The sequence below is a fragment of the Electrophorus electricus genome, chromosome 10 (genome assembly GCF_041902795.1).
Source record: "Electrophorus electricus isolate QZ-2024a chromosome 10, ASM4190279v1, whole genome shotgun sequence".
In the NCBI taxonomy this organism is placed as follows: Eukaryota; Metazoa; Chordata; class Actinopteri; order Gymnotiformes; family Gymnotidae; genus Electrophorus; species Electrophorus electricus.
This window is the reverse complement of record NC_137506.1, coordinates 22,348,881-22,376,805: the sequence shown is the minus strand read 5'-3', so window position 1 is coordinate 22,376,805 and position 27,925 is coordinate 22,348,881. Positions and strand designations below refer to the sequence as shown.

Below are 27,925 nucleotides of genomic sequence, written 5' to 3'. Positions count from 1 at the left end.
ATTTCTACAAGGTGTTTTTGGTGAAGCAGTATTTCTAATAATGTGGATGTTGAGTGTGTGTTAATTTTACTTTATCATATATGCCGAGGTGTTAAAAAAATGAAAACTTTACTAGCTTTAGTAACATTCCTTAGGTTTTACACCAGTTTTCCCACCATATATTTAAACTCTAACAAGGAATATGGCACCATCTAGTGGTTAAACCAAACGCGTGCATTATTTAAATCTGTCATACGTAACTCAAAGCAGAAGCTACCAAAGCACAGTATAACAATAGTACACGTGTACATTTTGCCAGTTGCTTTAAGCTTCTCTTCTTTGTCACAAAATTATGCGTTTGGTCAAACATGCATATATGTCTCTAATAACTTAGGAGACATTGTGCCGTGCACAAAAAAGTGATTATTCCCATGCTAATGGTTTCGATTGTACCTCTGCCATTGTCTTAATCAAACAGCTGAGTTCACAGAAAGAGATATGTTAATGCAGTCAACAAAACAGAAAAGCAAGTGTGAATCCAGCCCTTAATGATGCCGTAAAATGTGACCCTAGGGATTGATGTAATACTAAGCCCCAAAACAGCCAGAAAAACCAGTCATTCCTGTGGGAACAGATTTTCCTCAGAGCATCCAACTAACTTGTTTTTGTGCCAGTACTTGGGTAGGAAATTAATATGACATAATCAGGCATGTGGCTTTTCTATATACATTTCCATGAAATATGCTTATTGACAGAGATATACACCCATCAGCCACTTTGGATATACAGCCAAATCCCAGCACCACTGCTGAGCCTGATAAACTTGTACCAGCTCACACCCAGAACCATACCACTACCGGTCAGAGTTTTCCCTGACCCAAAGTGCCACCCAAATGAAGACCAGTCAGCAGAGACTATGTAGAAAAACGTGACCAGTGACACAGAGTAGAAGAAGACTAATGAGTTTATATTCCAACAGATCAGTCTGTAACAGAACCTTGACTGTACACTGTGTTATGGTTGATGTTTGATGTATAAACAAACAAATACATATGTTTATTCACTTGTTTGTATGCACCAGGAACAACACGTAAAACGTTATATTACTGACAAAACACATAACGGAACCATCGAAGTGTCATTGCTAGCTTTCCAACACAAAGCTAATTTAAAAAAAAATAATCTAAACAATAACAAGAAAACACATTTTGAAAATCTCGACAGACTCATGCTTGAACGATGCAAAAACCCGTAATTTGAAATGTGACACGCTGAACTGTACTGTACTGTCTCTGCCACACATCCGGGTGTCGCTCCGACCCGCCGACTCCTTTTAGGTTGCAGTTGCCTGCGTTTCCGTGTCGGGCACCGAGGGAAGGAAATAGTAGCGTTTGACTGATTTCGGCTGATTTATCCAGTGCAGAGCTACAAATGGAAAAAAGTAGCTACTGTTAGACAACGCGTTAAGATCTGTATAATGTGTACCGAAGTATACCTGTTAACTTCAGCAGGAGGGACAGCTTAGTAACACTGCCTGTCATGTGAAACGTCCAACAAAACTGTAGGAGAGCGGCTGTATCTCCCTTAGCTAACCCTAGGTTATACGTTTAATTAGGTTATACGTTTTTACGGTTTCTCTGTTAATGCATTAGGTAAAATCCACGTCTACGGGAGGAAGCATGAAGAAGTTTAATATCAGAAAGGTGTTTGATGGCTTGACTGCGGTTTCCTCCTCTTCCTCATCCGCATCACCTCAGCCGAGTAACAGGGAAAATGACATTATTCAGGAGACTTTGCAGTCAGAACATTTTCAGCTGTGTAAGGTAGGTTCAATAAAAAATAGGCTTTGTGGAGTGTCGCAGACGGTTGCTACCTAGCTAGGTTATATTATCTAGCTAATATTGGTCACCTTTCGATCCCACACACTAGCTAGCGCCCTCTTAGCCAGCGCAATAACAGCACCAGGCTGCCATCCAATCTGTAATTCGCTTCTATATAGAAAACCAGATCCATGTTTGTCAACAGTAATGCTTTTTAGTAAACCTCGGAATAGCTGTGACAAAAATACGCTTGTTAGCAGTGTTTCGTAGTACAAGCGCTTCAGTGGGTTAATCTAGCTAGCTGGACAGCCAGGGTATTATTATTATTATTATTATTATTATTATTATTATTATTATTGGAGCGTCTTAGGCAGTTTGGTGCGGATGTTATATCTTGGACATATCTTTTGTGTAAGAAGACATTTGGCAACTACAAAACGTGATCGATCAGATTTCTTGATAACTTGGCTAACGCTAGCGTTAGTTAGGCTGGCTTGTTAAGAACTAGATACCCTCGTTTGTTTTGAACGAATTAGTTGTAATCGGTGATGCAGCAAGCCGAGGTCCCAGAGACTACTGTCATGAGACCCATGAGGTAGATCGATAACCAGATAGATATGGCTTTGGTAATTCTCTAAATGATCACGTTAACTTTATACTTAACTAACTATCCAAATTAAGTGTGCATGGTGTTGGCTTGCTTAATGCCTTTCAGTTGATGTGATAGAATTTCAGTTGTATTTCCCTATTTATCTAGCTAGTTACCTTTGTAGACATGGATTTCTTTACTATACATGTAGCTGCAGTTGTGTATCAACATTTCTTTCTACCGTTGTGTTATTTGTTACAAGTTTTCTATGTTAACTTACTGCCGTTGTTATTTGCGACTTCTCAGTGCTATTTAGTAAATTACCTAGCTAGTTTAAACGATATCTGGAATATTTCAGATATTGCCCTCTATCTTAGTAATGTCTTAAATGCCAAAGGCTGTCTACAGTTGTCAAAGTAACCTTAGTATGGTTAACTCGTGAAGTTTCTTTTTACGGACCTGGTACTGTGTTGGCTAACGCTAGCTAGATTTGCTGCTGTTATGAACTAACCAGTTGTGTCCGCCACAACTGACAGTTGTGTCCACGGTTTTGTTGCCAAAACACACCCAAGGCACCTGAATTTGTTTAGACCACTAGCTAAATATTGATTATTTAAAACTAGCCTTTTAACACTACAGCAGGTCTTCTGTATAATGCGTGTACAATTAAACAGTACCTTTCTGGTTTTTGTGTGGTTGTTGTTGTTTTGCTGTTATGTTTTATGTATTAAACCTTTTTTTTTTTATAACTAGGTATGACTTATTGTTTGTATCCCTTTTTTGCTTTGTGCATAAGGCAATTCTTAACTTAACAGAGATATTATGTCAACAGTTAGTTTGGTGAAAGTTTTGGTGCATCATAAGGATGGCTGCTCCTTAGTCAGAGTGATGTGGGTATTTCATTAATACTGTATTGAGTATTTGTTTGTACAATGTAAATTGTCCCTTACTGGTAATGAAAAATTTCCCCATGCAACTCCTGTTTTGTTTCACAGACAGTGCGACATGGCTTCCCTTATCAACCCTCTGCCATGGCCTTTGACCCTGTGCAAAAAATACTAGTCATTGGAACACAAAGTGGAGCCCTAAGGCTGTATCCTTCACCCTAACCATAGCAATAACCGTAAACAGCTCAAGATGCATCTCCTATACCTGAGTAATGTGAGTAAGGACTAATCTTTGAACGTATTCGACATTCATTTTTCTTTCCTTCCCATCTTAATTTAGAAGCTGGACATTCATTAGTAATAAGTCCTTTAAGTCAGGCCACTGGGTGGTTCAGATTCTCTCCTATTTTTCTGTGTGGTTTCAGTGATGTGTTTCTCAGCAGCCGCCTGTGAATTGCTGAATTCCTGGAAGAGTTGTGCTCATTAATGATGTCTGTGCTTTGACACGAGCAGCTGTGTTCACCATATGCCGCAGAGCTGGCCTCATCTTCACCGCTTCTAACTGTCTGCACCTCACACGTGCTGGAATCGGCATAGGTTCTGCAAGCTGTGTACTGGCCTGCGTGGCCTGGCCATCATATCTTTCATGACATGTTAACCGTCTATCAGTGCGTTTCCACAGTCGAGCTCCTTCATCACCTTTGTCTATGTTGGATCCCAGTGCCACGAGTCTGCACGGGCACAAATTGCGGTTCAATTCTGATTGGCCATATGTTCTGAGTGACTGTGCTTTGTCTTTAGGGTAGCATTACTGCGATTCTTACTTCATGGTGGCTGCAAATGTATTAATGGGATGGCTCTGCTGTGTAGATGTGTCTGTTGTCTTTTTGTTAGACCAGAAGCCCATGGACTGCTTGATTTTGCTCATTTTGTTCACAGTGTACTGAGGAGTGTTGAGATCAGAAAATCAGCGGCTGTCTGGATGTGTTAATGTGCTTGGGGGGTGTTGATGAATTTGACGTTTGGCTTGCTTGGTCTGCTTATCAAAAAAGGGCTGCATCAATTGCTTCATCCCTCTCAGCACTGGGTATCACAGCCAAACTGACTTACTTTAAAGTTAACATGATTAATACACATTTCATTTCATCATGTCTTTGGGGCTCTGTTTTCATTCTTTAAAATGGCCTTGTTTTTCTCGAGAACTTTTAACAGAGGAAAAGTTGTGTCCAGTTGTTTAAAGGTATCCTGGCATCCTTTTTTTTTCTATGGAGGTGGTGCTTTCCCTGACACAGGTAGTTAGTGGAATTGTTGTTTTATGTGAACTACAGACAGGTAGCTTTCCAATCTGATAACAACTAATTTTAGAAATTAGTAGGCTATTTTTAAAGGAAATGCATATCTGTTCAGCACCAGCTGATCCTTAATGTTTCAGTATCGTTACTGAAAACCAAAAAGTGGTATTGTACTGTCTCTACTTCTGATCAGTAGTGCTTGTGAAATAGTATAGGATATGTTTTATGTCTATCAACTATCAGGAGTATACTAACAATTTATATCATTGCAATATCCTGTCTGCCACTGGCAAAATGTGCTCAGTAGTTAGATTTTTTTAGCGCAAAACGTTTTGGGACCTAAGTGGTTAAAAATTAAGTAGGTGTAAGTTTTGGGATGGAAAAAGATAAGATTCATACTTGTATTGTGTTTTGTATGCTCTTACAGTCCTTGTGACTGTTTGTGATGTGATCAAAGTCATGCAGCTCACTCAGTGCCTCACCACAGACCACTTTGGTTTACCAAATGAGGAAGTGTTTCTCTGTCAAGGAGCCAGAAATTTCTTAGTTCTCTTGTTTTAAGAGTGCAGCAGAGTTCTGGAGTTTGTAAGGGTGCAGTAGAATGGGGTAGTATGTGAGAGTAATCAACGGGTGAAGTAAAGTGGAGTAGTCTGTGAATAGGGTAATCTAAGGATGAAGTAGTGTGTGGCAGTGTTAGTGGGGTAATCTCTGAGGCCTTGTAGTGTGTAAGAGTAGAGTCCTCTAGAAGGGTGGAGTATTCTGTAAGGCTGCGGTAGTGTGTAAAACTGAAGTAATCTCTGAAGGTGGAGAAGTGTGCGGTACTTTGTAAGATTGGAGTAATCTAAAGGTGGAGTAGAGTGAGGTAGTCTATAAGAGGAATACAGTAACCTGTAAGGGTTAAGAAGAGTGGGGTAGTCTGTAAGAATAATTTGTAAGATTGGAGTAGAGTAGGTAAGAGCCAGTGAATCGAGCCGTTAAACAGTTAATGGCCGCATGACTCCCTTTTCCTGTGACAACATTCCACTGACATTCTGTATTCAGGATCATTCCCAAGACCGCAATGGTGCCTTCCGTATCCTGCTCCCCCTCTTTTTTTCATGTATCCTCTAACATGGCTAATGTTACACATACAATTGGAGCCAAGAAACACCACCCCTACCTGTGATTAGCACTGAATTGACACACATTTGCAGCATGGGAGGGATTTCCTGGATTTGTTTATTAAAAAAGTAGAATTAGAACAAATTGTGTAGTGTAACCAGTAGTGTAGGACTGAGAAAATAAGAAATAAGTTGTTTCAAGTTGTAGATTCTCAACACATAATAAATAAATAAAAAATAATAAATAAATATTAAAAAGAATTTGCTTGTTTAACATTTTGACTTTTCCTTCATTTATTATTTTATTTCACTGAAAAACATTTTCATTAAGGAACTGATAAAAATTCCTAAGGTTATTGTCTTAATTGCTTAATGAAAGCATCCTGCAAGTCCAGGTCTTTATTGTTCAACATGTCTACGGCATTTGTGTTGACTAGTATATCTTTCTTTCTGCTGTTGCTTATTGCCATATGGGCTAAGCTGCATTTGTATGGAATATGACAACTGTCAGCCATTCGAGACTTAACTGGAGTTTGTTTAAAGCATACAGGGCCAGTTTGGTAACACCAGTAATAATCTTGTTTGAGCAAATCCTATCTCCATTTTGCCACTGTGAACAGCACTAATGAGGCCTGCATTCACACAGAAAGCACTGTCTTCTCAGTCGGTAGGTTGATGCGATTTCATTTCAGTGTGCAGTTTGTCATTCATTAATGTTTGTGGCTCCATGTGTGAGTACTTAGTTAAAAAAACAAAAAGCCTTTAATTTCCATGTTTTGTATTGAGTTTTACTTCATACAGTTGAAGAATGTGTGAAAGGCCTAGATAACATTGTTCTTACACACTGAATTTTGTGGTGAAGATTTCAAATTGACAGTGTTTAGATTATGCTGAAATGTTGTAATATGCTGGGTTTTTGCTGAATACCAGCTCATATCTGATAACTAACTGTTAAGGTGTAACCCACTCTTGAGTCATTATGTTATGAAAGGAAAGGAGGTAATATTTTCTATGATCTGGCCCTTGTATGGAGGTGTATTGTGCAAACATCAGAGGTTTCGAAAAATGTTGCTAAAAATGTTCAAAACTTCAAAGCCATTTTTTGGATTTAAGACTTCCTCAGTTTTTATTCTAAAGCACATGAGAATTTATGTCAGTCTCTCTCTCTCTCTCTCTCTCACGCATGCTCGCACACAAGTTCTCTTACCTTGTCTGACATTGGTCATAAGTTACAAGGAAAGCTGTCAACCTGAACCTTTATACCAATAAGGCATATATCTTGCACTTGAGGTGTGCTAAGTGTATGACAGCAGCCTTATCAGATGGTGAGGATGTTTGTTTTTCACCGGAAATGTCTGCTGTTTGACATGAGTCGCCTCATGTAGCACAGTAGCACAATGCGGCATGATAAGGTGTCTTTAGAGCTAGCTTACAGAGCAACTGCAGGGCAGAAATAGGAGTCTGAGAGAGACAGGAGTCCAAGAAATAGAAACAAAGTGAAGGGCGAACATGTTCATGCAGGCTGAGCCCGAGAGCTCAACAGACAGCAGTAACTAAAATGCATGCAATGAGAGAACCCATGTCAGAAGTATTGTACCATTCCAAGTTTGTGTGTGTGTCCATTGCTGTAAGAACATTCGTACAGTCTTTGCCGTGTGTCTCTTCAGTCTACCATCAGATCTGAAGTCAGCTATCTGGCAATGTTGAATTGTGTTGGTGGCTCCACAGTGAGCTCTCTGTGTGGTGATACGAGCACTGTACAGCAGGCCTGTTGTGGTGTCTGGGGGTTCTGCCCCTGAGTAGCACGACACGCTGCTGCCTGCTGTTGAGCTCCACTCCATGCTGAGCTGCAGCGTGCGCAGGTGCCCCCTCCACCCGTGTTCGTCTGCCTGACACATGCATTTATGAACAAATGATGCAGTCAAGGTCCACTGGTCTTTATTTATAATGGCCCACTGTTATTTATTTAGCCCCAGTACTGAGTGTGGGGAAGCTAAGCCTGCTGGGTAAAGAAGAGCCCCATTCCTTCCCCAGTACGTATGAGTGGAGGGGAGACTGCTCTACACCCCACTGCCAGATTAGGTCACGTATTTTTCAGCAAGAGCCCTCATCCGTTGTGATGTGAAGTATTACCATAACCAAATGAAGAGATGATTCTCCAGGTTTTGAACATAAATTATTAAGCTGTCATGGAAGACATAAACATCCATTTGGTGGTGGTAGTGGTGTTCTGTCTCTCTCTCTCTCTCTCTCTCTCTCTCTCTTCATCTAATTCGCTTGCCCTTTTGTACTTGAATGCGAAGTGTTTGAGTCAGCAAAGTGAGTTATTCACCACTGATGCAATTTCCTGTCCTGCCACATGATGTTTAACAAAGCTTTTATAGAAGATTTCTTCTTTTAGCTCATGCTGGTACAATTAGCTTTGGGGTTATTGATAAGAAAAACTTTGCAGAAGTGCCTTAAACCCCCCCGGCCCCCCTTGGTAAAGCTACTTTGGCACTATAGTTTGTTCCTATTATATATCATGACCTAGCTGCACATTTTATGCATAACTGACATATTCTGTTTATAGTTTCAAGCACTTTAGCCTTGATTCTATTTAATTGGCAGGATGTCTGGTTTTCAAATGACCAAAAGGCTTTTTTCATTTTAATAGTCACATTTCTATCACCGTTTGGTAACTGTGATTAAATAGCTCTTTTAATCCAGGGAATGTGTTGGTGAGCTGAGCCCTGCTTTGGGGCCCTCCCTGCCTGTGAGAAAGACAGCCCCACAGACCTTTGGGGGCTGGGCTTTCTTCTACTCTTATCCAAGTACTACTGTGGCCTGGTCATCACCTGACTATAAAGCACAAATGTCCCTCTGGAGGGTGGAGGAAACCAGAAGTGAAATAACTGTTGTGTTCCCTTTTGTGTATTTTTCTCAATCAGCTCCACTATTTCCCAGCCCGCTTATTTACTTTGGACCACATGGAATCTGTCACCAGTAACACACTAGGTTGTGTCCATCCCCAGCATGTCCCATTTTGGTCTGCGTGGCCTTCTGCAGGTGTGCTGTCTACTTGCGCTCCTCCCTGATGCCTTGGCCTAGCACATGGCAACCCTTGCCTGCTGTTGCTGAGTGGGAGTGACGGTGTGGTCAAGCACATGTACTGGCCTTTGACAACTTCATAGCCATATGACCACCCACACAGCTGTGTGGCCATGTACAGACCATGTGGCTGTCTTGTGGTGGAGGGTGATGGTGTTTCTTTATTCTTTAAAGAACCGCTGTGTAAACCGCATGTATAAATGGCTCAGTCCTGTGCTCAGGAATCCTGCGTAATCCTTTTATCAAAGACAATGCATGAGACCCTCATTAGTGTCCCTCTGGAACTAGGCTCCCTCTAGTGCCAGGCATGAAGGGCTCACTGATTTTATTTGTCAGGAGGAAACTCATGGGGAAATTTCATGTTAATTATGCATATCTTAACCATGTATTCTTTGGTTTGGGCATGAAAATGAGTTGTTCAGAGTTTTGTGCATATTAGAGTTCCAGTAAGTTAAGTTAACCTTGACTGAGCTTACCCAGCTTTGGCCGAGCAGGATTGGAGTGTTATTGCCAGCACGAGGGCAACTCAGCTGTCATCCAGCTGCAGTTTCTCATCAATGAGGTGAGTGCTTATCTGAGCCTGACCAGCTTCATCAGCTAGCCCTGCACCCCCTGCTGCCAGCCTGCCCTTATTGTCTTTTTGTTTTTGAAATTTGAACAACCACGTGTAAATAAGTCCTTCAACTGGTAGCTCAGCTAGTAAAGCAAGGTACCAGTAATGCCAAGGTAGTGGGGTTCTATTTCCAGCACAAACTAGCAGTACATTGCTTCATGCACTTCCCTGGCAATCCTAATAAATGTGTAAATTGCTCTGGATAATAGTCTGACAAATTCTCTAAATGTGATTTTGAAAACTTTTATTCTGCTTTTTTAAAGTGAAATGATTATCATGCATTTGGTTTCTCTTGCGGGTTTAGCAGTTCTCTGGTCTGTTCCACAGGGGGCGCTGGTGAGTGCTTTAAGTGATGACAGCATTCACTTATGGAATTTGAGACAGAAGATTCCAGCAATTCTCCATTCCCTTAAATTCAACAGGGAGAGGTACATGTGACATTGCATATATGTCAATAGCTGTCTTCACAGCCACATTTTCAATGTTTGAAATGTTTTGAAACAATGTTGAGACTCCAATATTGAACTATGCATTGTTGACCATGACCTGTCATTAACTCTCTCAGTTGCATCAGTATTCAAAAGAAAAAATAAAGACCTATCCTTAAGTGGCTAGAGTCTCCAACTTTGCCTTGACATTCCCTGAGGGCATATTACACCAGGACGGCTAAGCATAGTCTGTTATCATTTGATTTATTCCGATTCATAGAGCCATAGCCATGTGTAGAATGCAGATATTTCATTCATTCTGCCAGATGTCACTGTATTTTTCGCAGTATAGATTTTGCTGTTGACACTTTGTCCTGCTTAAACCACAAAGCTGTCATAATGTCAGGACTTGCTGGGTTCTTGGGATGTTTGTTAAAAAGAGAGTATTTGCCATGCATGATGCCAGCTTTCTCCCACTCCCTGTGTTTTGCCAGGATTACGTTCTGCCATTTGCCCTTCCAGAGTAAGTGGCTGTACATTGGCACAGAAAGAGGCAACATTCACATTGTCAATGTGGAGTCCTTCACTCTCTCAGGCTATGTCATCATGTGGAACAAAGCCATTGAGCTGTGAGTCTGCTTGAATTTATTCCTACCTGGGTATGTGGCCCTCTCCCTGTCTCTGTTTATGACTGTACTTTCAGCAACATACTCCACTTAGCACAAGAAGTATTTCTCTTTCACTGGGATTTATAGGTCTCCTTTGACTACGCCTGTTTAATATTGAGGCTGTTTTATATTACCGCACTGTGGCCATCTTTGCCCATCTACACTCTTGTCTGTCTCAGATCCAGACCTCCAGATGAGTTGTCATAGAAACAAGAAAGAAGTTAAAAGAATGCAAACATTTGATTTTGTTCATTTTGTAGCTGTGAACTAAGCTCTAAAGCAATAAAGTTAGAATTGCTCAACTGAATGTTTTGAAGTGTCACTCATAAAGTGTAGGCACATTTCTGCCTTATAACGAGACAGAGAAAACTGTTCATTCAAAGACATTTTGAACTGTTCTGAGCTGATTATCTACATGTTGGTCACTAAAAGGTGAAAACATTGAAAACATCAATAGTTTTCTCTTATGTTTAGAACATGGTAATGATGCAGTCGAAGAGAGTAGTTAGATGAGCAACAATGTGTGGTCAGTCTACAAAGATGCTGCCTCTCTGGTGTCCATCTTCACTTGGCTGTTCCTGCTGCTGTTGCTATGGAGATTGAATCTTTCATATTCCAGGGGGTGTAATTAAATTACTTTCCAAGACCACTGAAGTAGATAAATGTTCTTTTGATGTGTGCTTGAGGTCATCGGAGTGCATCCTAAATGTCTGTTCCTCTCACAGTCACCCTCTTTCTAGATTATTTTAAGTCAGACAGTTTTCAGTTCCTTTTTTAAACCTCAGTCTTTCTGGCTTCCTGCACTCAATTTTCAGCTCTTCAAAGAACCACCCTGGACCTGTGGTACACATCAGTGATAACCCTATGGATGAAGGAAAGGTAAGTGACCTTTAGCTGCAATAATAACACACTTGTGCATTGGTTTTGTGTTATTAATATCAAATTAAAATGTTTTACTCTATGCCTTTGTTCATGTTTATAGCTTTTGATTGGTTTTGAATGTGGTATTGTTGTGCTGTGGGACTTGAGATCAAAGAAAGCTGACTACCGCTACAGTTACGATGAGGTATGATGCATCTTTGATTCTTAAAATCTAATTGTTAATTTTCCAGATGAAGATGACTTCTATTATCTTTGTTTTAACTTATTTGAAAAATTACATAAATTGGTGTGTTTTGAGAGGATGGATGCAGTTTAAAGGTTTAGATAGATTGCTCATTCTGGGTTCATTTAGGGATACATCTAGATCGATTGATGACTACACAGTTTCCCTGAGTCTTTCCCCTGAGATGGCGGTACTGGGCATTACGGGAACCCATGCCTTCTTTAGTCTTGTGAGAAGCTGTTTACTGTGACTTCTCAGTTTACCAGCCCTGCTTGTAATTATGTACTGTGCTTGAAGTAATGCTTAGCTCCCTGCTTCTTGTTAGCTTCCTCTGCCTCTTCCCACCACTGCACATAATCACTGGGAACAGCTCAGGGAACCAGAGCTGCACATAATCACTGGGAACAGCTCAGGGAACCAGAGCTGCACATAATCACTGGGAACAGCTCAGGGAACCAGAGCTGCACACAATCACTGGGAACAGCTCAGGGAACCAGAGCTGCACACAATCACTGGGAACAGCTCAGGGAACCAGAGCTGCACACAATCACTGGGAACAGCTCAGGGAACCAGAGCTGCACACAATCACTGGGAACAGCTCAGGGAACCAGAGCTGCACACAATCACTGGGAACAGCTCAGGGAACCAGAGCTGCACACAATCACTGGGAACAGCTCAGGGAACCAGAGCTGCACACAATCACTGGGAACAGCTCAGGGAACCAGAGCTGCACACAATCACTGGGAACAGCTCAGGGAACCAGAGCTGCACACAATCACTGGGAACAGCTCAGGGAACCAGAGCTGCACACAATCACTGGGAACAGCTCAGGGAACCAGAGCTGCACACAATCACTGGGAACAGCTCAGGGAACCAGAGCTGCACACAATCACTGGGAACAGCTCAGGGAACCAGAGCTGCACACAATCACTGGGAACAGCTCAGGGAACCAGAGCTGCACACAATCACTGGGAACAGCTCAGGGAACCAGAGCTGCACACAATCACTGGGAACAGCTCAGGGAACCAGAGCTGCACACAATCACTGGGAACAGCTCAGGGAACCAGAGCTGCACACAATCACTGGGAACAGCTCAGGGAACCAGAGCTGCACACAATCACTGGGAACAGCTCAGGGAACCAGAGCTGCACACAATCACTGGGAACAGCTCAGGGAACCAGAGCTGCACACAATCACTGGGAACAGCTCAGGGAACCAGAGCTGCACACAATCACTGGGAACAGCTCAGGGAACCAGAGCTGCACACAATCACTGGGAACAGCTCAGGGAACCAGAGCTGCACACAATCACTGGGAACAGCTCAGGGAACCAGAGCTGCACACAATCACTGGGAACAGCTCAGGGAACCAGAGCTGCACACAATCACTGGGAACAGCTCAGGGAACCAGAGCTGCACACAATCACTGGGAACAGCTCAGGGAACCAGAGCTGCACACAATCACTGGGAACAGCTCAGGGAACCAGAGCTGCACACAATCACCAATAAGCAAAGAGCCTCTGTAATGAGTATCCAATTATTAAAAATTTAGTCATTTATTTTTCATGTAAACTCGTTTCCATGAATAAAAAAGTAGATTTAAAATTTTGTGGGTTTTTTCCACCTTATAAGAAGTCACTATATATAGTTTCTGTAGATGCTCCAAGTTTGATTACTCATCCTTTGTTTGGCCTGTAGGCAATCCACTCTGTGGCCTGGCACCATGAAGGGAAACAATTTGTGTGCAGTCACTCAGATGGCACACTGACTACATGGAATGTACGTTCACCTGCAAAGCCTGCCCAGATCATCACACCGCACGGTAAACACCTTCACAAATGTATACTCCCTCACATGCATACCTCAGCCTGAACTGTACTGCAGGCTATTGTATTAAAGGCTTCTGTGGTCTTAAGATGGCTGAACTTAACAGGATAAATATCCTCATGAATATAATCAAATGGAAAAAATAAATTAGAAGTTTGCCTGGAATGTCCTTCCAGGCAAACAGCCCAGGGATGGGAGAAAACCTGACCCATGCAAGCCCATTCTGAAAGTGGAATACAAAACGGCCAAGGCCGGGTAAGGATGTGGCATTCTTGAGAGCTCTTCCTCATGATTGTGCTCTTCACACTTCCTGGTTTTGTCTCCTATGTTGGCTTGGAATTTTTTTTCCCTCTGGTTTTGTTTTAGGGAACCTTTCATGGTCCTGTCTGGAGGTCTCTCATATGATACAGTGGGGCGCAGGGCCTGTCTGACGGTGATGCATGGGAAAAGCACCGCTGTGCTGGAGATGGACTACCCCATCGTGGACTTCTTAACGCTCTGTGAAACTCCTTATCCAAACGGTGAGCCATTGCTCCAGACCAAACCGTTTACTGCCAAAGTGAAGTTGCATTTGTCTTGGTTGTCTTTTCATGAGGAATGTTTCATTAACCTCATTTTTTGCCAACACCGCTAAATAGTGAAAAGCCTTGGGTCACCACTCCCAAGAGCTGTTGTTTTGCTTCAGCACCATCTGGTGCTGTTACATTACATTTAATGTAAGTATATAAAAATGGATGCAAACACTCTCCCCAGATTATCAGGAGCCATATGCTGTAGTGGTCCTGCTGGAGAAGGACTTAGTAGTTGTTGACCTTGCACAAACAGGGTGAGTAAATGCTTGAGATACGATACAAAAGGAAGGATGTTTCCACGTTCTGACTGCAGACATCCACATCTTCCTCTGCAGGTACCCTAGCTTTGAGAACCCGTATCCTCTGAGCATCCACGAGTCCCCGGTGACTTGCTGCGAGTACTTTGCTGACTGCCCTGCTGAACTCATTCCTGCTCTTTACTCTGTGGGCTCCAGGCAGAAGAGACAGGGCTATAGTAAAAAGGTAACCCCTGGGACCTGGGGTCCATGCTTACTTGCACAATGTTGTTCAGCATGAATGTCCTAGTGTCCAGTTCTTGGTAAAAAGGTGTTCTATTCAGTGGTGAAATGTGACCCAAGATCTGTGTTGAATTCCAGGAATGGCCTATAAGTGGTGGTAACTGGGGCCAGGGAGCGCAAAGCTACCCCGAGATCATTATCACAGGGTGAGTCTGTCTGTCTGTCTATCTCTCTCTCTCTCTCTCTATCATCCTTGTACATCATGTACATCCCATCATATGTGCTGCTACCTCACTACTTTTTTAAAATCTTTTTATGAACTGCAGACATGCTGATGGGTCTGTCAAATTCTGGGATGCTTCTGCATGTGAGTGACCTGGAACCTTTACTAAATGTTAAGCACCATATTTTGGACCTTACATTCTATTTCCTCATAACATCTAGAGGGAATCATTGATACACCTTGCTAAAAGAAAGGTCTGTGGATGTACACTGTGCGGGTTGAGTCTGTCTGCTACTGTCTCCTCCTTCAGTGATGCTGCAGGTGCTGTACAAGCTGAAGACAGCCAAAGTGTTTGAGAAGGTCACAGCCAAGGAGGAGAAGCCCAGCCCTGATGTCGTGGATGAAGACCCTTTCGCCATCCACAGCCTGTCCTGGTGTCCAGAGAGCCGCGTGCTCTGTCTGGCAGCTGTCTCCGCCCATGTCATTGTTTACCGCTTCAGCAAGCATGAAGTCACCACGGAAACTGTTCAGGTATGACTAGCCTGCGCTCACTAAGCAGCTCTGAGAGTGCTGAGCTAGGGTGTTCTGAACAGAGCTCCATACCTGTGCTGTTCTGCCTGACTCAGGAACTGTACCTCTGCAATGATAAAGTACTCATGGGTGCATTACATTCCTTTAGTTATGAGGGGAAACAATTTAAAAAGCTATCAAGTCTTTGCTTGTTCACATGTTGATTCAAGCACAGTGCATAAACATTTTTTGCTGTGGTTTTGCTGCGTTTGTTTCCTGCGTGCCTAGCTGCTAGAGGTGCGCATGCAGTGTGAGCTTAATGACGTGGACAGTCTGGAGGGAGGCGGGGAGCAGGCGTCGGCTGTGTCCACTCCGGGAGCCTCGTCCAGCCCTCAGGGCAGTACGCCGCAACCGCACCCATCAAGCAGCAGCACCAGCTCCTCCGAGGGCCTGCGGGACAACGTGCCCTGCCTCAAGTATGACCAACCTGCACTTCCCTTCGCTCAGGCTGTCGGCATTTGGTTTCAGTATCAAGAGATGGAGCGCTGTGTGTGTTTGTGTGCTGTTACCCTTGTTGTGTGGCTTCAATGGCAGTGCCCAGGCTGTTTGGTGGTTTTGTTTGTAGTGTTTGGCTTTGGTTGTGTGCTGCAGGGTCAGGAGCAGTCCACTCAAACAGTCCCCCGGCTACCAGGTGGAACTGGTCATCCAGCTGCTGTGGGTGAGTGGGGAGCCACCGCAGCAGATCTCCAGCCTGGCTGTCAACTCCGCCTACGGCTTGTAAGCCATCACATGCCACCCTCTCATATCTCACCTTACTGCATGCCACCATACCTCACGCCTTGCACATGTCCTCCGCTGAGAACTTTAATGATGTTGAACCAAACTGGACCTGCTTTTCTGTTTCTGTCTGTCTCTCTCTCTTTCTCTCATGTGTCACAGAGTGGTTCTGGGTAACGGTAATGGAGTGGCTGTAGTGGACTACCTCCAGAAGACCTTGCTGCTCAACGTGACCACAGCAGAGATGCACGGCTTGCCTGATCCCCATCAGAGACAACCGCGCTCACCCCGCAAGGGCAGGCACCCGTCCGGAGGTGAGCCAGGAGCCCACGGCGTGTTTCCGACTAGCCCTCATGGACAGTGTGGATGAGCATCAACCAGGCTACGTGTTTGCTTGGCTGCCATGCTATGCAGGCTGGGCACCTGATGGGCAGGATCAGCTCTAAAGCCCATGTGTCCTTGCTGTGCTCGCTAACCCTGGCACTGCACGGAGCTGCTCCTGGCTGCCTGGCCATCTGGCCTTGCGATCAAAGCGAATGAATATGATCATATGCAGTACCTGCGGGAACTTATTTGTGAAGTCATCATTTTCACCTTTTTTATATTTTAATGTTCATATGTGGGGTGCTTTTTAAAAAAAAAAAAAATTCTTCTCCGTTTTCTGATCTGGTCTGAGTTTTTCCATCTGCTCTCTTTGTTGTGCAAGTTCAAAGCCTTTGGAAACCTCTGTGGCCTAGGACTGGATTCGTATCTATGCCTGATTTATTATTTAGTGTTATTCATTGAATAGAAGCTTTACTAGAATATTTAGTGTAAACACACAGTTCTGAATTCGGTCTATTGGCTATGTTGGTTCGGGGGCATTTTAACTGTTGTTTTCTGTGGCTGCTTGTACTCATCCTTGGTGGTCTCTCTCTCTGGTCTTGTAAAGCCAATCTACATAAGAAGTCTTGCATGCCTGGCCTTTCTATCTTTTGTTCTGAAACTCTGAAAAAACTGCACTCTTCTCATTTCAGTAAGTCACCAGATATCATGTAGCATCTATTTTTTTCCCTCTCTCCGTTTTCACTGTGGTGGTTACGCCTGTCACTAGGCTAGTTTTTGGTTCGATACTTTGTTTTAAATGATCACATGACTTAACATGCGGTAACCTGTATAGCCATCTAGGATTAATTTCTTTATAACTTGTTTGTCTTCAGTAGGTCTCTGTGATGGTAATGATGGTGGTGCTACCTCGGAAGACCGCTGCAAGTCACCTACATCAGGTGATTTATAATCCACTTTATTACCCACGTTATTCATTTCAGAATAACTTCTTTTTGTTTGTTCTATAAAACCTCATCCACTCATAATGTGCATTTCTTGGTATTCAGCTTATGTGCTGCGTATTGCAGTCTATACAACTGGCCTGCAAAAATTACCGAGGAGCTGAGAGTCCGTAGTCTGGTACCACTGTGAAATGGTGCACAGTTTTATGGAATCTCTTGTCACTGTGTAGGCTGTGGTTCTCCCTACCATTCAGATGAAGACAGCAAACAGAAGTTTCTGGAAAAGGGTAGGGCACTGGCGATATTACTGTAATTACCCAAGTTTCATAGTAATTGTACTATAGATTGCACTCCTCCTTGACATATTCTTTTTTAAAACATTTTCCAGTGAAATCCAAAAGCAGGCTGATATCAAAGAGTGTTGCCAATGACTTTGGTACTGTATGAGTTTTTGTTTGTTTGCTTGACTGATTGATTTATTGCTTTCTTTCCACTAATATACTGGGCTTTGATTCTGAGCTCCTAACAAAAGTGACATTTATACTACTCAATAACTCCAGTGAAGCAGGCTGTAGTAATAAACAAAAAAGTACAATGGAAATTTGAGTGATTTGGGATAACCACAGCTTGGAATAGCTGCATATGCTTTTGCATGGTGATTTGGTCTCTGTAATGATTGTCTTCTGGGTGAAGTAATCAGAACTTAATCTTCAACTGTATTAGTCCACAGGGCAGTAATTTAGACTTGAAAACTTAACAACTCCTCTGTTGAGCCATAGATATCTAGCTTTAAAACAGTCACCCTCTACTAACTTGTCTCCTCCAGTTTTTCTTCAAAGGCATATAGATGTTGCATTTACTGTGTCTAACCTTGTTTAACATTTCAGAAGATGCGCACAGCATTGTGACACATTGGAAGGGTAACACATGCATCCAGACTTCTGTCTCCTTACAGTCACTTTATACATGTTTACAAATTAACAGTCTGTTCATGTGAGATTCTGGTTGCACAGAACACAATCACAACATTGAATTTCTCTCCGAGTCTCTGAGTCCTCTGGTGCGCTGCTTGGATGGTGCTAGTCCTCACTTTTACTATCTCTATGCATGGTCAAACTGCAGTGGGTCTAAATCTAAAATCTTTTTAAGGGATACTGTAGAGTTCATGAATGACTTTAATGGCTTGACTTTATCATGACCCACACTTTTTTTTCCAACCTGTTTTTTTTTTCCCCCCCAACCAGTTTTTCTTTCACCAGCTTCTGCTTTTTGTCTCGAGCTAAATGGAGGAAGATGAAGACTGTCTAGTTGCTTTTTCTTTCTCTCTTGTTTTCCAGTCTGTCCAGAGATGATTGTATTTCTCAGAATTATTTTTTTGTCCTCAGCATCACTTTTGTTCAGGGCTGTAATGTGTTTTTTTTCCAGCTAAGATGTCACGGATATTTAGCATGGCTGCTGATCAGAAACATGATGGTAAGCCTGAACTTTGCTCTCTCACTTTACGTGTGTAGGTAGGTGGAGTAGCTGTAGATCCTATGAAGTTCTCTGTTCACAGGGTCTGGTGAGGCCAATTATGCATCTTTTATATGAATATACACTTATTGGCTACTTTATTATGTACACTTTGCTAGTACTTGGTTGGACCCCCTTTTTATCTTCAAAACTGCTTTAATTCATTATGGCATAGATTCAACAAGGTGCTGGAAACATTCCTCAAAGATTTTGGTCCATGTTGACATGACCGCATGATGCAGTTGCTGCAGATTTGTCACCTGCACATCTATGATGCAAATCTCACATTCCACCACTCTATTGGGATAATTTGAGCTTTCTGACATGGTGTCTTATCCTGCTGGAAGTAGCCATCAGAAGATGGGTACCCTGTGGTCATAATGGGATTTTAAGTTATGTTCTATTGGTATTAAGGGGCCATGAAAATATGCCCCACCCTATTACACCGCCACCAGCTTGAACCGTTCATACAATGCAGAATGATTCCATGCATTTATTTTGTTTACTCCAAATTCTGACCCTACCATCCAAATATTGCAGCAGAACTCAACTCATCAGACCAGACAATGTTTTTCGAATCTTCTATTGTCCAATTTTGGTGTACAAATTGTAGCCTCTGTAGTTGTCTGTTTTTAGCTGACAGGAGTCACACCCAGTGTAGTCTTCTGCTGCTTCAGCCCATCTGCTTCAGGTTTTGATGTGCTGTGCATTTAGAGATGCTCTTCTGCATACCTCAGTTGTAACGAATGGTCATTTGAGTTACTGTGGCCTTTCTATCAGCTTGAACCAGCCTGGCCATTCACTCTGAGCTCTGACATCACCAAGGCATTTTTTCGCCCAGGGAACTGTTGCCCACTGGATATTTTCTCTTTCAGACCGTTCTCTGTAAACCCTAAAGATGGTTGTGCATACAATCCCAGCAAACTGGAGACCAGCCTATCCAGCACTAACATCCATGCCATGTTCAAAGTCACTTAAATTATCTTTTTCCCCCCACTTCTGATGCAGTCAGTTCGTGAGTAGTATGTAGTAGGATAATTCAAATGCAGCCCATGTCTACATGCCTAAATGCATTGAGTTACTGCCATGTGAATGGCTGATTTTAGAACGAGCAGGTGAATAGGTCTACCTAATAAAGTGGCCAGTGATTGATTCTATAACATGTATTCATAAAAGCAACCCTTTAAGGATGTGTAATGTTTATATTAAAGAAGGTCCTACCTGACTGAAGGTAGGAGTCTTGTTGTTTCCCCTGTATATGCTTGTTTGTGGGGTCATCAGTCTGTCTGCGTCACTATTTTGATTATTTGCATTGTCTGTGGAAGGGGATGTGTGGCGGCAGCTCTTTCTCCCTGTTAATAAGTGTGTGTGTGAGGCAGAGGAGGCATTGTCCCGAAGAAAAGCAGCATCTGTCTATGGGACACACTTTGAGCCCAGCCTCAGTGCGTGGCCCTGTCTGTCTTTTGTGAGTTGAGTCTGACTGCAATGGGGCCTGGCCCCAAATATGCTCACTAATGTAGCCATGTTCTTGGTGGAGCAGAAACATTCTCTTTTTTGGATTTTTCCCCATATATATTGCACAGATTATGGATTAAGACAAGTTAAGGAGAGTATATGTACAAAATAATAAATGACGCAGATTAATAGTTGTTTGGAAGAAGGACCATTTCACACCTTCCTGTATTGTTCCTACTGGTGTTCCCCAACCAAATATCAACCAAATGGTCTTACCACTAATTAACCATCAATTAAAGTTGCAGCAATCGCTAAGGTGCGGTATGTGTATCCAGAGTATAACTTGAATCATCTTCAGCAACAAAAAGGGGACTTTTATAGCACTGCATCTCTCATGGAACCTGTTAATTGTAAATTTTATTTACAGGGACAATTGTAAGGTCAGGGCAAATCTTTTTTTAATGCAAAGTAGATGCTACTTGATGTAAACTGTATCACTGGACATTCTGTTGTCATGGCAGATCATTGCAGAGGGAGAACTCGGTTTACTAACTGAAATGGTTTTTATGCTAAAACGCTGTTAGGAAACCAGGCTAATGTTTCTTATGCATTTAACTGGGCTCTGGAGGTTGAGCTTTCATATACATTAAGCTCTGAAACTACTAAGACTGCTGGTGGATTCTGGACATCTTTACATTGTAATTTTTTGAAAATTAAAGATGCTTGCAGTTTTTGCTTTGGACACCTGATTTTCAATGGACTGTATTTTGGCCAAAAAACCCACATTGTAAAGATGATCCACTAGAGCATGTGATGCTGATCTAATTATATGAATGACTACAATGACAACAAAGAGATGTGATGTTTGAGTAATTTTACAGGCTGAAAGTACACTTTCTGGAGTTTACAGTGCTAACTTGCTGACTGTTCTATATGCATTTCCAAAGGTGTGCTTAATAATTGCGTTCTTTCATTCAGAGCCGAGGAGTGGTATTCTAAAGCATCGTTGTTCCTCAGAAAACAGCACAGAAAGCATAAATTTACAAACATGTCGCTCATTGACTTGATCTGAATGCTTTTTTAAACTCCTCCTTTGCTTTCAGCTTTAACTGAAGTATTTTTGTCCTTAAACCCCTTCTCTCTCTCTCTCTCTCTCCTCCTTTTGTCCTTTGTGGGCTCCTGCTCTCGCAGATGCCAGGGATGGCTCCTTCATCCACTCCCGCAGCTCCAGCATGGGCAGTATTGACAGAGAGGCTCGCGAGGTCATCTCTTCCCTTCATTTCTTCGAGACTCTGTCCAGGAAGAACGAGCTGGTGCCAGTCCCCAGCCTCTGGCTGGGCACCTCCCTGGGCACTGTGCTGGCAATCTCTCTCTTGGTGCCCTCTGCCTCAGAGCTGAGGCTGCAGCAAGCCGTAGCCGTCTCCTTCTGTGGTAAGACACTCGGGTTTGAACCATACTCATGCCATGTGAATTCCAATTGCATCATTTATTTCTGAGGTTTTCAACTGCAGTCCCAGGGCTCTGTACCCCTGCATAGTTTCATATTAAGTTTTCCCTGGTTATCTTTTTTTTCTTTTCTATGGATCAGATGTGTTGAAACAGGAAAAAGCCAGAACTGTGCAGGGTAGTTGGGGCTCAGGACAGGAGTGTGAAAACCCCTAACTTATTGAACCTCAGGGCCATGACCTGAAGGCATTTGTTAAAAACAATTGAGTTTTAACTCCCAGTAAGTCATTTTATGTTGCAAGGTGCCTAGGATCTTACACAGGTGAAGTTCTCTGTTGGGCCTCTCTGCTGTCATACAGGCTCAGTGGTTCGGCTGAAGGGGGGTATTCTTCGCATGGCCGTGATGGACTCCACTGGCTCTCTGGTGCCCCCTGCTTGCGAGAGCTGGTATGATCCCAATGCCCCTGAGGAGGAGAGGGAGCGAACACGAAGTCGCCGGCCCACCTCACCATCTTCCTCTCAGGAAAACCAGGACTGCCAGTACGCTGTGGTCTGCTCCGAGAAACAGGCCAAAGTGGTGGCCCTGCCCTCTCAGAACTGTATCTATGATCACAACATCACAGAGACATCGTTTGTACTGAGGGCTGACGTTGTCATCATGTCTGCTGGCATCTGCGTCGCCTGTTTCTGTGCCAATGGTCACATTATGACTCTGAGGTACTGCAAATGTCTTTGATACTGTATGAGGGACATAGGACCCTTGCATGTTTGTGTTGGGGTGGGTGTTGGACAGGGTGCATTAAAATTTGAAAGTTTTTATGCAAAATGTAGATCAATTACATTAAAGCTGTTATAAGCTACATCACAAAAGGAGCAGAACTACATTGAAACTACTGCCAAGATTGTTACCTGTTCTGCTTATAATAAACGCGAATCAAAAGATGCAACCTGATGTATTTTGTTCGCTTATATTGATTTCTTGATCTCATTAGAGGTATGTTTTGGAAAATGAAATGTGGCATTTTTCAATGTAACTTGTAATTAAATTAGTTCAGCTACTTACTAACTGCTTGATTTGACAAGTCACATGACTACCACCTCAGTACTGGAAAATTTTTGATAAAGTTACACAAATGGCTTTGCTACTTGTTGGGACATTATAGCCCTTCTATAGTTTGTTAGCACTGCTGAATCCAGCTGTTCCTGGACCTCTGCTCTGTGTGTTAGTTTGCCCAGCCTCAGGCCCCTGCTGGATGTGAACTACTTGCCTCTGACGGACATGCGCATAGCCAGGACCTTCTGCTTCTCCAACCTGGGCCAGGCTCTGTACCTCACCTCCCCTATGGAGATCCAGAGACTCACCTATAGCCAGGAAACCTGTGACAACCTGCAGGTCAGACATCTGTGCATTAAGTGTGTGTTACACATTGCCATTGTCTTCTCCATGGGCATAGTATGTGAAATGTCATTGTAGAATACAAATACTTATATATCCTTATAATTATATATGCTTATGTGGTTATGTATGATTGTTTATAGGTGTGACTTATAGTACATAATTATACATAATGGTATGCATATTCGGTACTCATGTTTTTGCAGGAGATGCTGGGTGAGCTCTTCACTCCAGTAGAGACCCCAGAGGCTCCTAACAGAGGCTTTTTTAAAGGTCTTTTTGGAGGTGGAGCTCAGTCTCTGGATAGAGAGGATCTCTGTAAGTATCAGAAACACACCCTGGTTCATGCATTCAGTTAAGTGAATGGCTTTGATAACCTACAGTATTGTGCAGTATCGTGGTGAATATGGATCATCAGTTCTAAGTCATTCCCCTTGTTTGTCTTTGGTCTTGCCATACCAGTTGGTGAACTGGCGGCAGGCAGGGCCTCGCGCAGCTTGGCCCAGCACATCCCCGGGCCAGGCAGCATGGAGGGCATGAAGGGGGCAGCATCGGGTGTCGTGGGGGAGTTGGCGCGGGCACGCATTGCCCTGGATGAGAGAGGGCAGAAACTGGGCGAGTTGGAAGAGAGGACGGCGGCCATGATGGCCAGCGCGGATGCCTTTTCCAGGCATGCGCATGATGTGAGTTCCCCTGCAGGCAGAGCACTGGCCATTAGAGGGAGCTAGTGTCTATGGAAACATTTTAGAGTGCCTCAAATTTGGGTTTTAGATTTAGGATTGTTTCAGACTGAAAAGTCAATTTTACTTGATTCTGTGTCTTCAGGTGATGCTGAAGTACAAGGATAAGAAGTGGTATCAGCTTTGATGGGCGGCCAGGGAGTGGCAGGATGCAGCTCCACTCTCCTCCTCCTCTCCTTCCTCCTCTTTTTCCTCTCTTTCTTCTCTGGAGGGTAGCGAGGCTGTCACATCCACCCAGGGCAGCATGGCAGTGCTGGCTCAGAGGGGCAGACAGGAGACCAAGAGCGGACGAGGAGGGGAAGGGACGAGGAGGAATGACTGGGCAGACCTTTTGTTGTATTTTGGTGGTGTGAGAGGCCGAGCTTCTTTCCCCTACCACAAATGTGTTCTCTTGCAGGAGAGCAGACTCGACTCACTCATCATCTGTGCTGTGATTTTTCCACTGCCATACTCCATATAAAAACTACAAAACAAAGGATTAGGTGATCATTTATGTAAATTAATAGAAGAGGAATGGTTGAAAGTACAACTTTTGAGTACAGCAAGCATAATGTCCACCACATTGCCAGGTGTAATGCTATAGATAATCATTCACGTGGGCAAGACTAAATAGCATGTCCAGTCACTTAGTTTAGAAACCTGAAATTATACTACTTTCTTTCTGTAATTTTAATGTTGCACAAACTAAAGGCCAGACTGTCTTACATAAGATGTGGTTAAGTGTCATAAAATGAATCTCTAAAGGGCTGGTAATGTGCTGTAAGTACCACAGGTCATGTGATCATTCTGCCATATCAGATTGCAGTCTGCCAATGGAAGAGTTGTGAGGTTCTGATTTTTCACTCTTTTTCAGTAAAGGACATATTGGTTTACATGGATCAGGTTTCAAAAGTCCATCAAACCCCTTTAGCTAGGAGCTCTCACCCACACTCCTACCCTGTTAATAAAGGTGGATCATAAGGCAGATGCTTGGGTTAAAGAACTGAGCATGTTCTACTTGTCGCCGTTTTAAGAGTGGTTGAAATGCACTGGAAAAATATATTACACCTGGAGCTTGTGTACTGTTTTTGTCCATGAGAAGAAACTTGATTACGATTGAAAGTGCGGGGCATGACTTATAGTATGTGCCTTGAAATGATTAATTCGATTTGCTCACTAAAGGTAGTTCTGTTGAGTCTTGTTCCTCCTTGAAATGTCACAAGATGCTTCATCTCCTGTGCTCTAAAGGTGTGGGAATGGTGTAGAACAGTATGATTCCGGCTGGCCCCCAAAAGGGACAGCCCTGGTGTGAGACCACAGGACGAAGCCAGGTTCCATCCTGCAGGCTGATGGCTGCAGAAGGAAAGGCCATGTATATTTATCTTCTGTTCTTGTCAGAATTCCAGTCCCCCTGCTTTTCTGTTTTTTGTTTTTGTTTGTTTGTTTCTTCTTCCTCTCTTTAGACTGACACATTTGTCTCATTTTGCACAGTGTCAACTGTAGTCATCTCTGTGTTTGATACTGCACTGGACACGACTGGGAGCCTTTAAGAAATCCCGTAACTGAGCTCTCACCCTTAGTCAGCATTCCCTCAGCCTCAACAAGAGGAGCTAGCCTTTTGCCTTTTGCTTATCATGCAAATACGCTAACCTCAACCTATGTGCATATCTATGTTTTGTGAACATACATATGTGCAGGAATATGTGCATGTTCACATATGATTAAAGAAATAGCAACTTTTTTTAAGGGTTTTGTTTTGTGTTGAGTCGCTTGTTTCTATTTGTGAGGTATAAGAAATTGCTGCTATTTGTGTTTTAGGAGCATTATTTCATTTCTTCATTTACTAATATAATGAAGAACAAGGCTTTTCTGTTCTCTTTCCAAATTGCTGCCAAATGTTGTAAATACTTAGACATTTGAAGACAAATTTGAGAGTGCCAACACCGCAAGCACCCCCAGTTGCTTTGACTACGGTTGCCATGGTTGCCATGTTCTTGTCTGACACCAAAGAGTTACTTAGTTTTGATTGTTGTTCTTATGACCAATATGAGAGGATCTAACCTGCTTGTGACACTTGGTAAACTGTATGAGACCCTGGTGTCATGACCTCCCTAGAAGTGTAGTGAGCCACTCCTTTGCTTGCCATGATGTGTGTGTAAATACCTGCTGGAATTTTGACCGAACTGAATTGTGCTACTGTGCTTTGTATTCTCCCCCCCCCCCCCCCTTTTTTTTTTTATGGTATAAGCAATTGTGTGGTTTTGCACTATATGTTTTGTATTATAATGACATAAGTCATTTTATTGATATTTTTGTAGTTTGTATTGTAATTTTTGGCATTTGTTTCTTTCTGAAGGACCAAAACATGAGAAAACAAGATGCTTAAGTGTATTAATGGCAAGTTTCGAGGAGTGTCTCTTACTCTCACATCTGTCTTCACTGTCAGTTTAATTAACAATATTATATTTATATATTTGGGGAAAATATATATAATTTTAATTTCAGATACTTACAAATGAACTCTTTTAGTATATTATTTAAAAAGACAATTGTTCATTTTAAGATAATTAATTGGTTGTACATATTCTCCATAAATATTCAATTCAAATGTCCATGGCAGAAGAACTGCTTGAGCCTATGGAAAATCTAGCATTTGGAAACTACTGGCCATCTCTGTATATTGTGTCCTTGCACAAACAGGCAGCATGATACTATGATACTTAGTGTTTACAAACTTGGAACTATCCATTTACATTTGCCCTTCCTAGATGTTTAGTTCATTATTTTTTCACCACATGTAGACCACCCCCCTCCCCCCCTCCTTTATTTAAAGCACATTATGTTTTGAGAACAGAGCACTCCTAGCCAATACAGCACTACTGATAACTCGGAAACATGTTTTCTGTGGGTTTCTGTCAGTTGCAGGTTTTCACATTATAGCAAAGATACTGTACAGTTTTATTAAGCAAAACGTCATATGGATGTTTGTCTCAACATGCTGCCACATGCAATTTAGGAAATACGTTGATAGACATAACTGTGCAATGAAAAATAAATGTAAAGCAAAGTTATATTGGCTGGTTATTTTGCTTTGAATTATTGTGCGCCTGAAGTCTTGGGATAACGCTAAGGAAAAATAACTGCATGTTCTAGCCACAAGGTGCCATTGTTTTGCAACTGCTGGGACAGTTGCACGGTTTAATTATTTCAAGAGATTTCAAACAAGAGAAAGGGAAAACAAATTCTCAGTAACCTCAATGTTTGATCTATGTATTGATGATGCTTATAATATAGGCCATGGATGTTCTGGAACAAGGTTATGTTGGTCTCCTGTTTTAAATAATCTCACTGCTGCACTAAGAACTCAGATGGTTACTTAAGTAGCCCAGCAGACACCGAATATTTAATATTTTTATTTCTGACTACTAAATATTACACAATTTCATGTAAAAAAAATAAAATAAAAAATATGGGTTTCAAATGAGGCATATCCCATTTCTGAAACTGGAAATGTTTGTGGAATCTGCACATGAAAATTGCTTGATAAGGCAAGTCACTACCCTTCACTCATTTCATGTAATTAGATTAATATTTTTATTATGATCCCATGTAAAGGATCCTATATAAATATTAGAAAATATCTCCAAATATCTGCTTTTCATCAGTATGTGTCTTGTTGCCTTTAAATCAGCATTTTAAATTAATTAAAACGTTTGTGTTGGAAATAGAGGCCTACTGACAGAAATCTGACTGCACTTTAAAAAAACAAACAAACAAACAAAACAAAAAACTCGGAACACTTTTCCAAACATTTTCAGTGTGCCATGTGAGGTGACACTTTAGCAGTTTTATCTGTTAATCTAATTAAATCTGTTAACCTAGTTGGACTTAAATTCTTAAAATGCGAGGACTTTAAAAGGTCAATTAATTTACTAGGTTTTTCCTTTTCTTCTTTTAAATAACAGGATAAACACGAATGTTATGGTGTTGAGGCAAACTTTTCCTGCACCACCTCGCGAAGCCTATATGGGGCGCTAAGGTGTGAGGTACAGGAGGCATATCTAGCGATAGGCTGGTTATCATCAAAAAGAGGGGAGGAGAGGGGGTACGACTTCAATTTAGTGACGCGCGAGGACGAGGTTCACGTAAGTGGTAGCCAATTTTACGGAGAC

General features: G+C 42.3%; 1 protein-coding gene across 9 annotated transcripts; it reads left to right on the top strand.

Moving 5' to 3' along the window:
• The first annotated feature begins 1,298 nt into the window (after positions 1 to 1,298).
• stxbp5b (syntaxin binding protein 5b (tomosyn)) lies at positions 1,299 to 26,824 on the top strand. Of its 9 annotated transcripts, XM_027011209.3 has the most exons (29): positions 1,299 to 1,802; positions 3,384 to 3,481; positions 9,238 to 9,319; positions 9,698 to 9,798; positions 10,293 to 10,427; positions 11,282 to 11,345; positions 11,449 to 11,532; positions 13,268 to 13,391; positions 13,573 to 13,651; positions 13,763 to 13,917; positions 14,150 to 14,222; positions 14,304 to 14,451; positions 14,586 to 14,653; positions 14,774 to 14,814; positions 14,981 to 15,201; positions 15,469 to 15,656; positions 15,832 to 15,957; positions 16,120 to 16,271; positions 17,160 to 17,222; positions 17,456 to 17,512; positions 17,614 to 17,661; positions 18,651 to 18,698; positions 20,063 to 20,179; positions 21,384 to 21,623; positions 21,998 to 22,355; positions 22,866 to 23,031; positions 23,241 to 23,352; positions 23,497 to 23,717; positions 23,860 to 26,824. In XM_027011209.3, exons 1-29 carry the CDS (start codon positions 1,659 to 1,661, stop codon positions 23,899 to 23,901), a joined length of 3,555 nt encoding a protein of 1,184 aa, XP_026867010.2. In that variant the 5' UTR covers positions 1,299 to 1,658; the 3' UTR covers positions 23,902 to 26,824. The 9 variants fall into 9 exon arrangements, with proteins under 9 accessions (XP_026867010.2, XP_026867003.1, XP_026867002.1 ...); XM_027011202.3 differs by lacking the exon at positions 20,063 to 20,179; XM_027011201.3 differs by lacking the exon at positions 20,063 to 20,179 and having other exon boundaries at positions 17,157 to 17,222.
• The last annotated feature ends 1,101 nt before the right edge of the window (positions 26,825 to 27,925 follow it).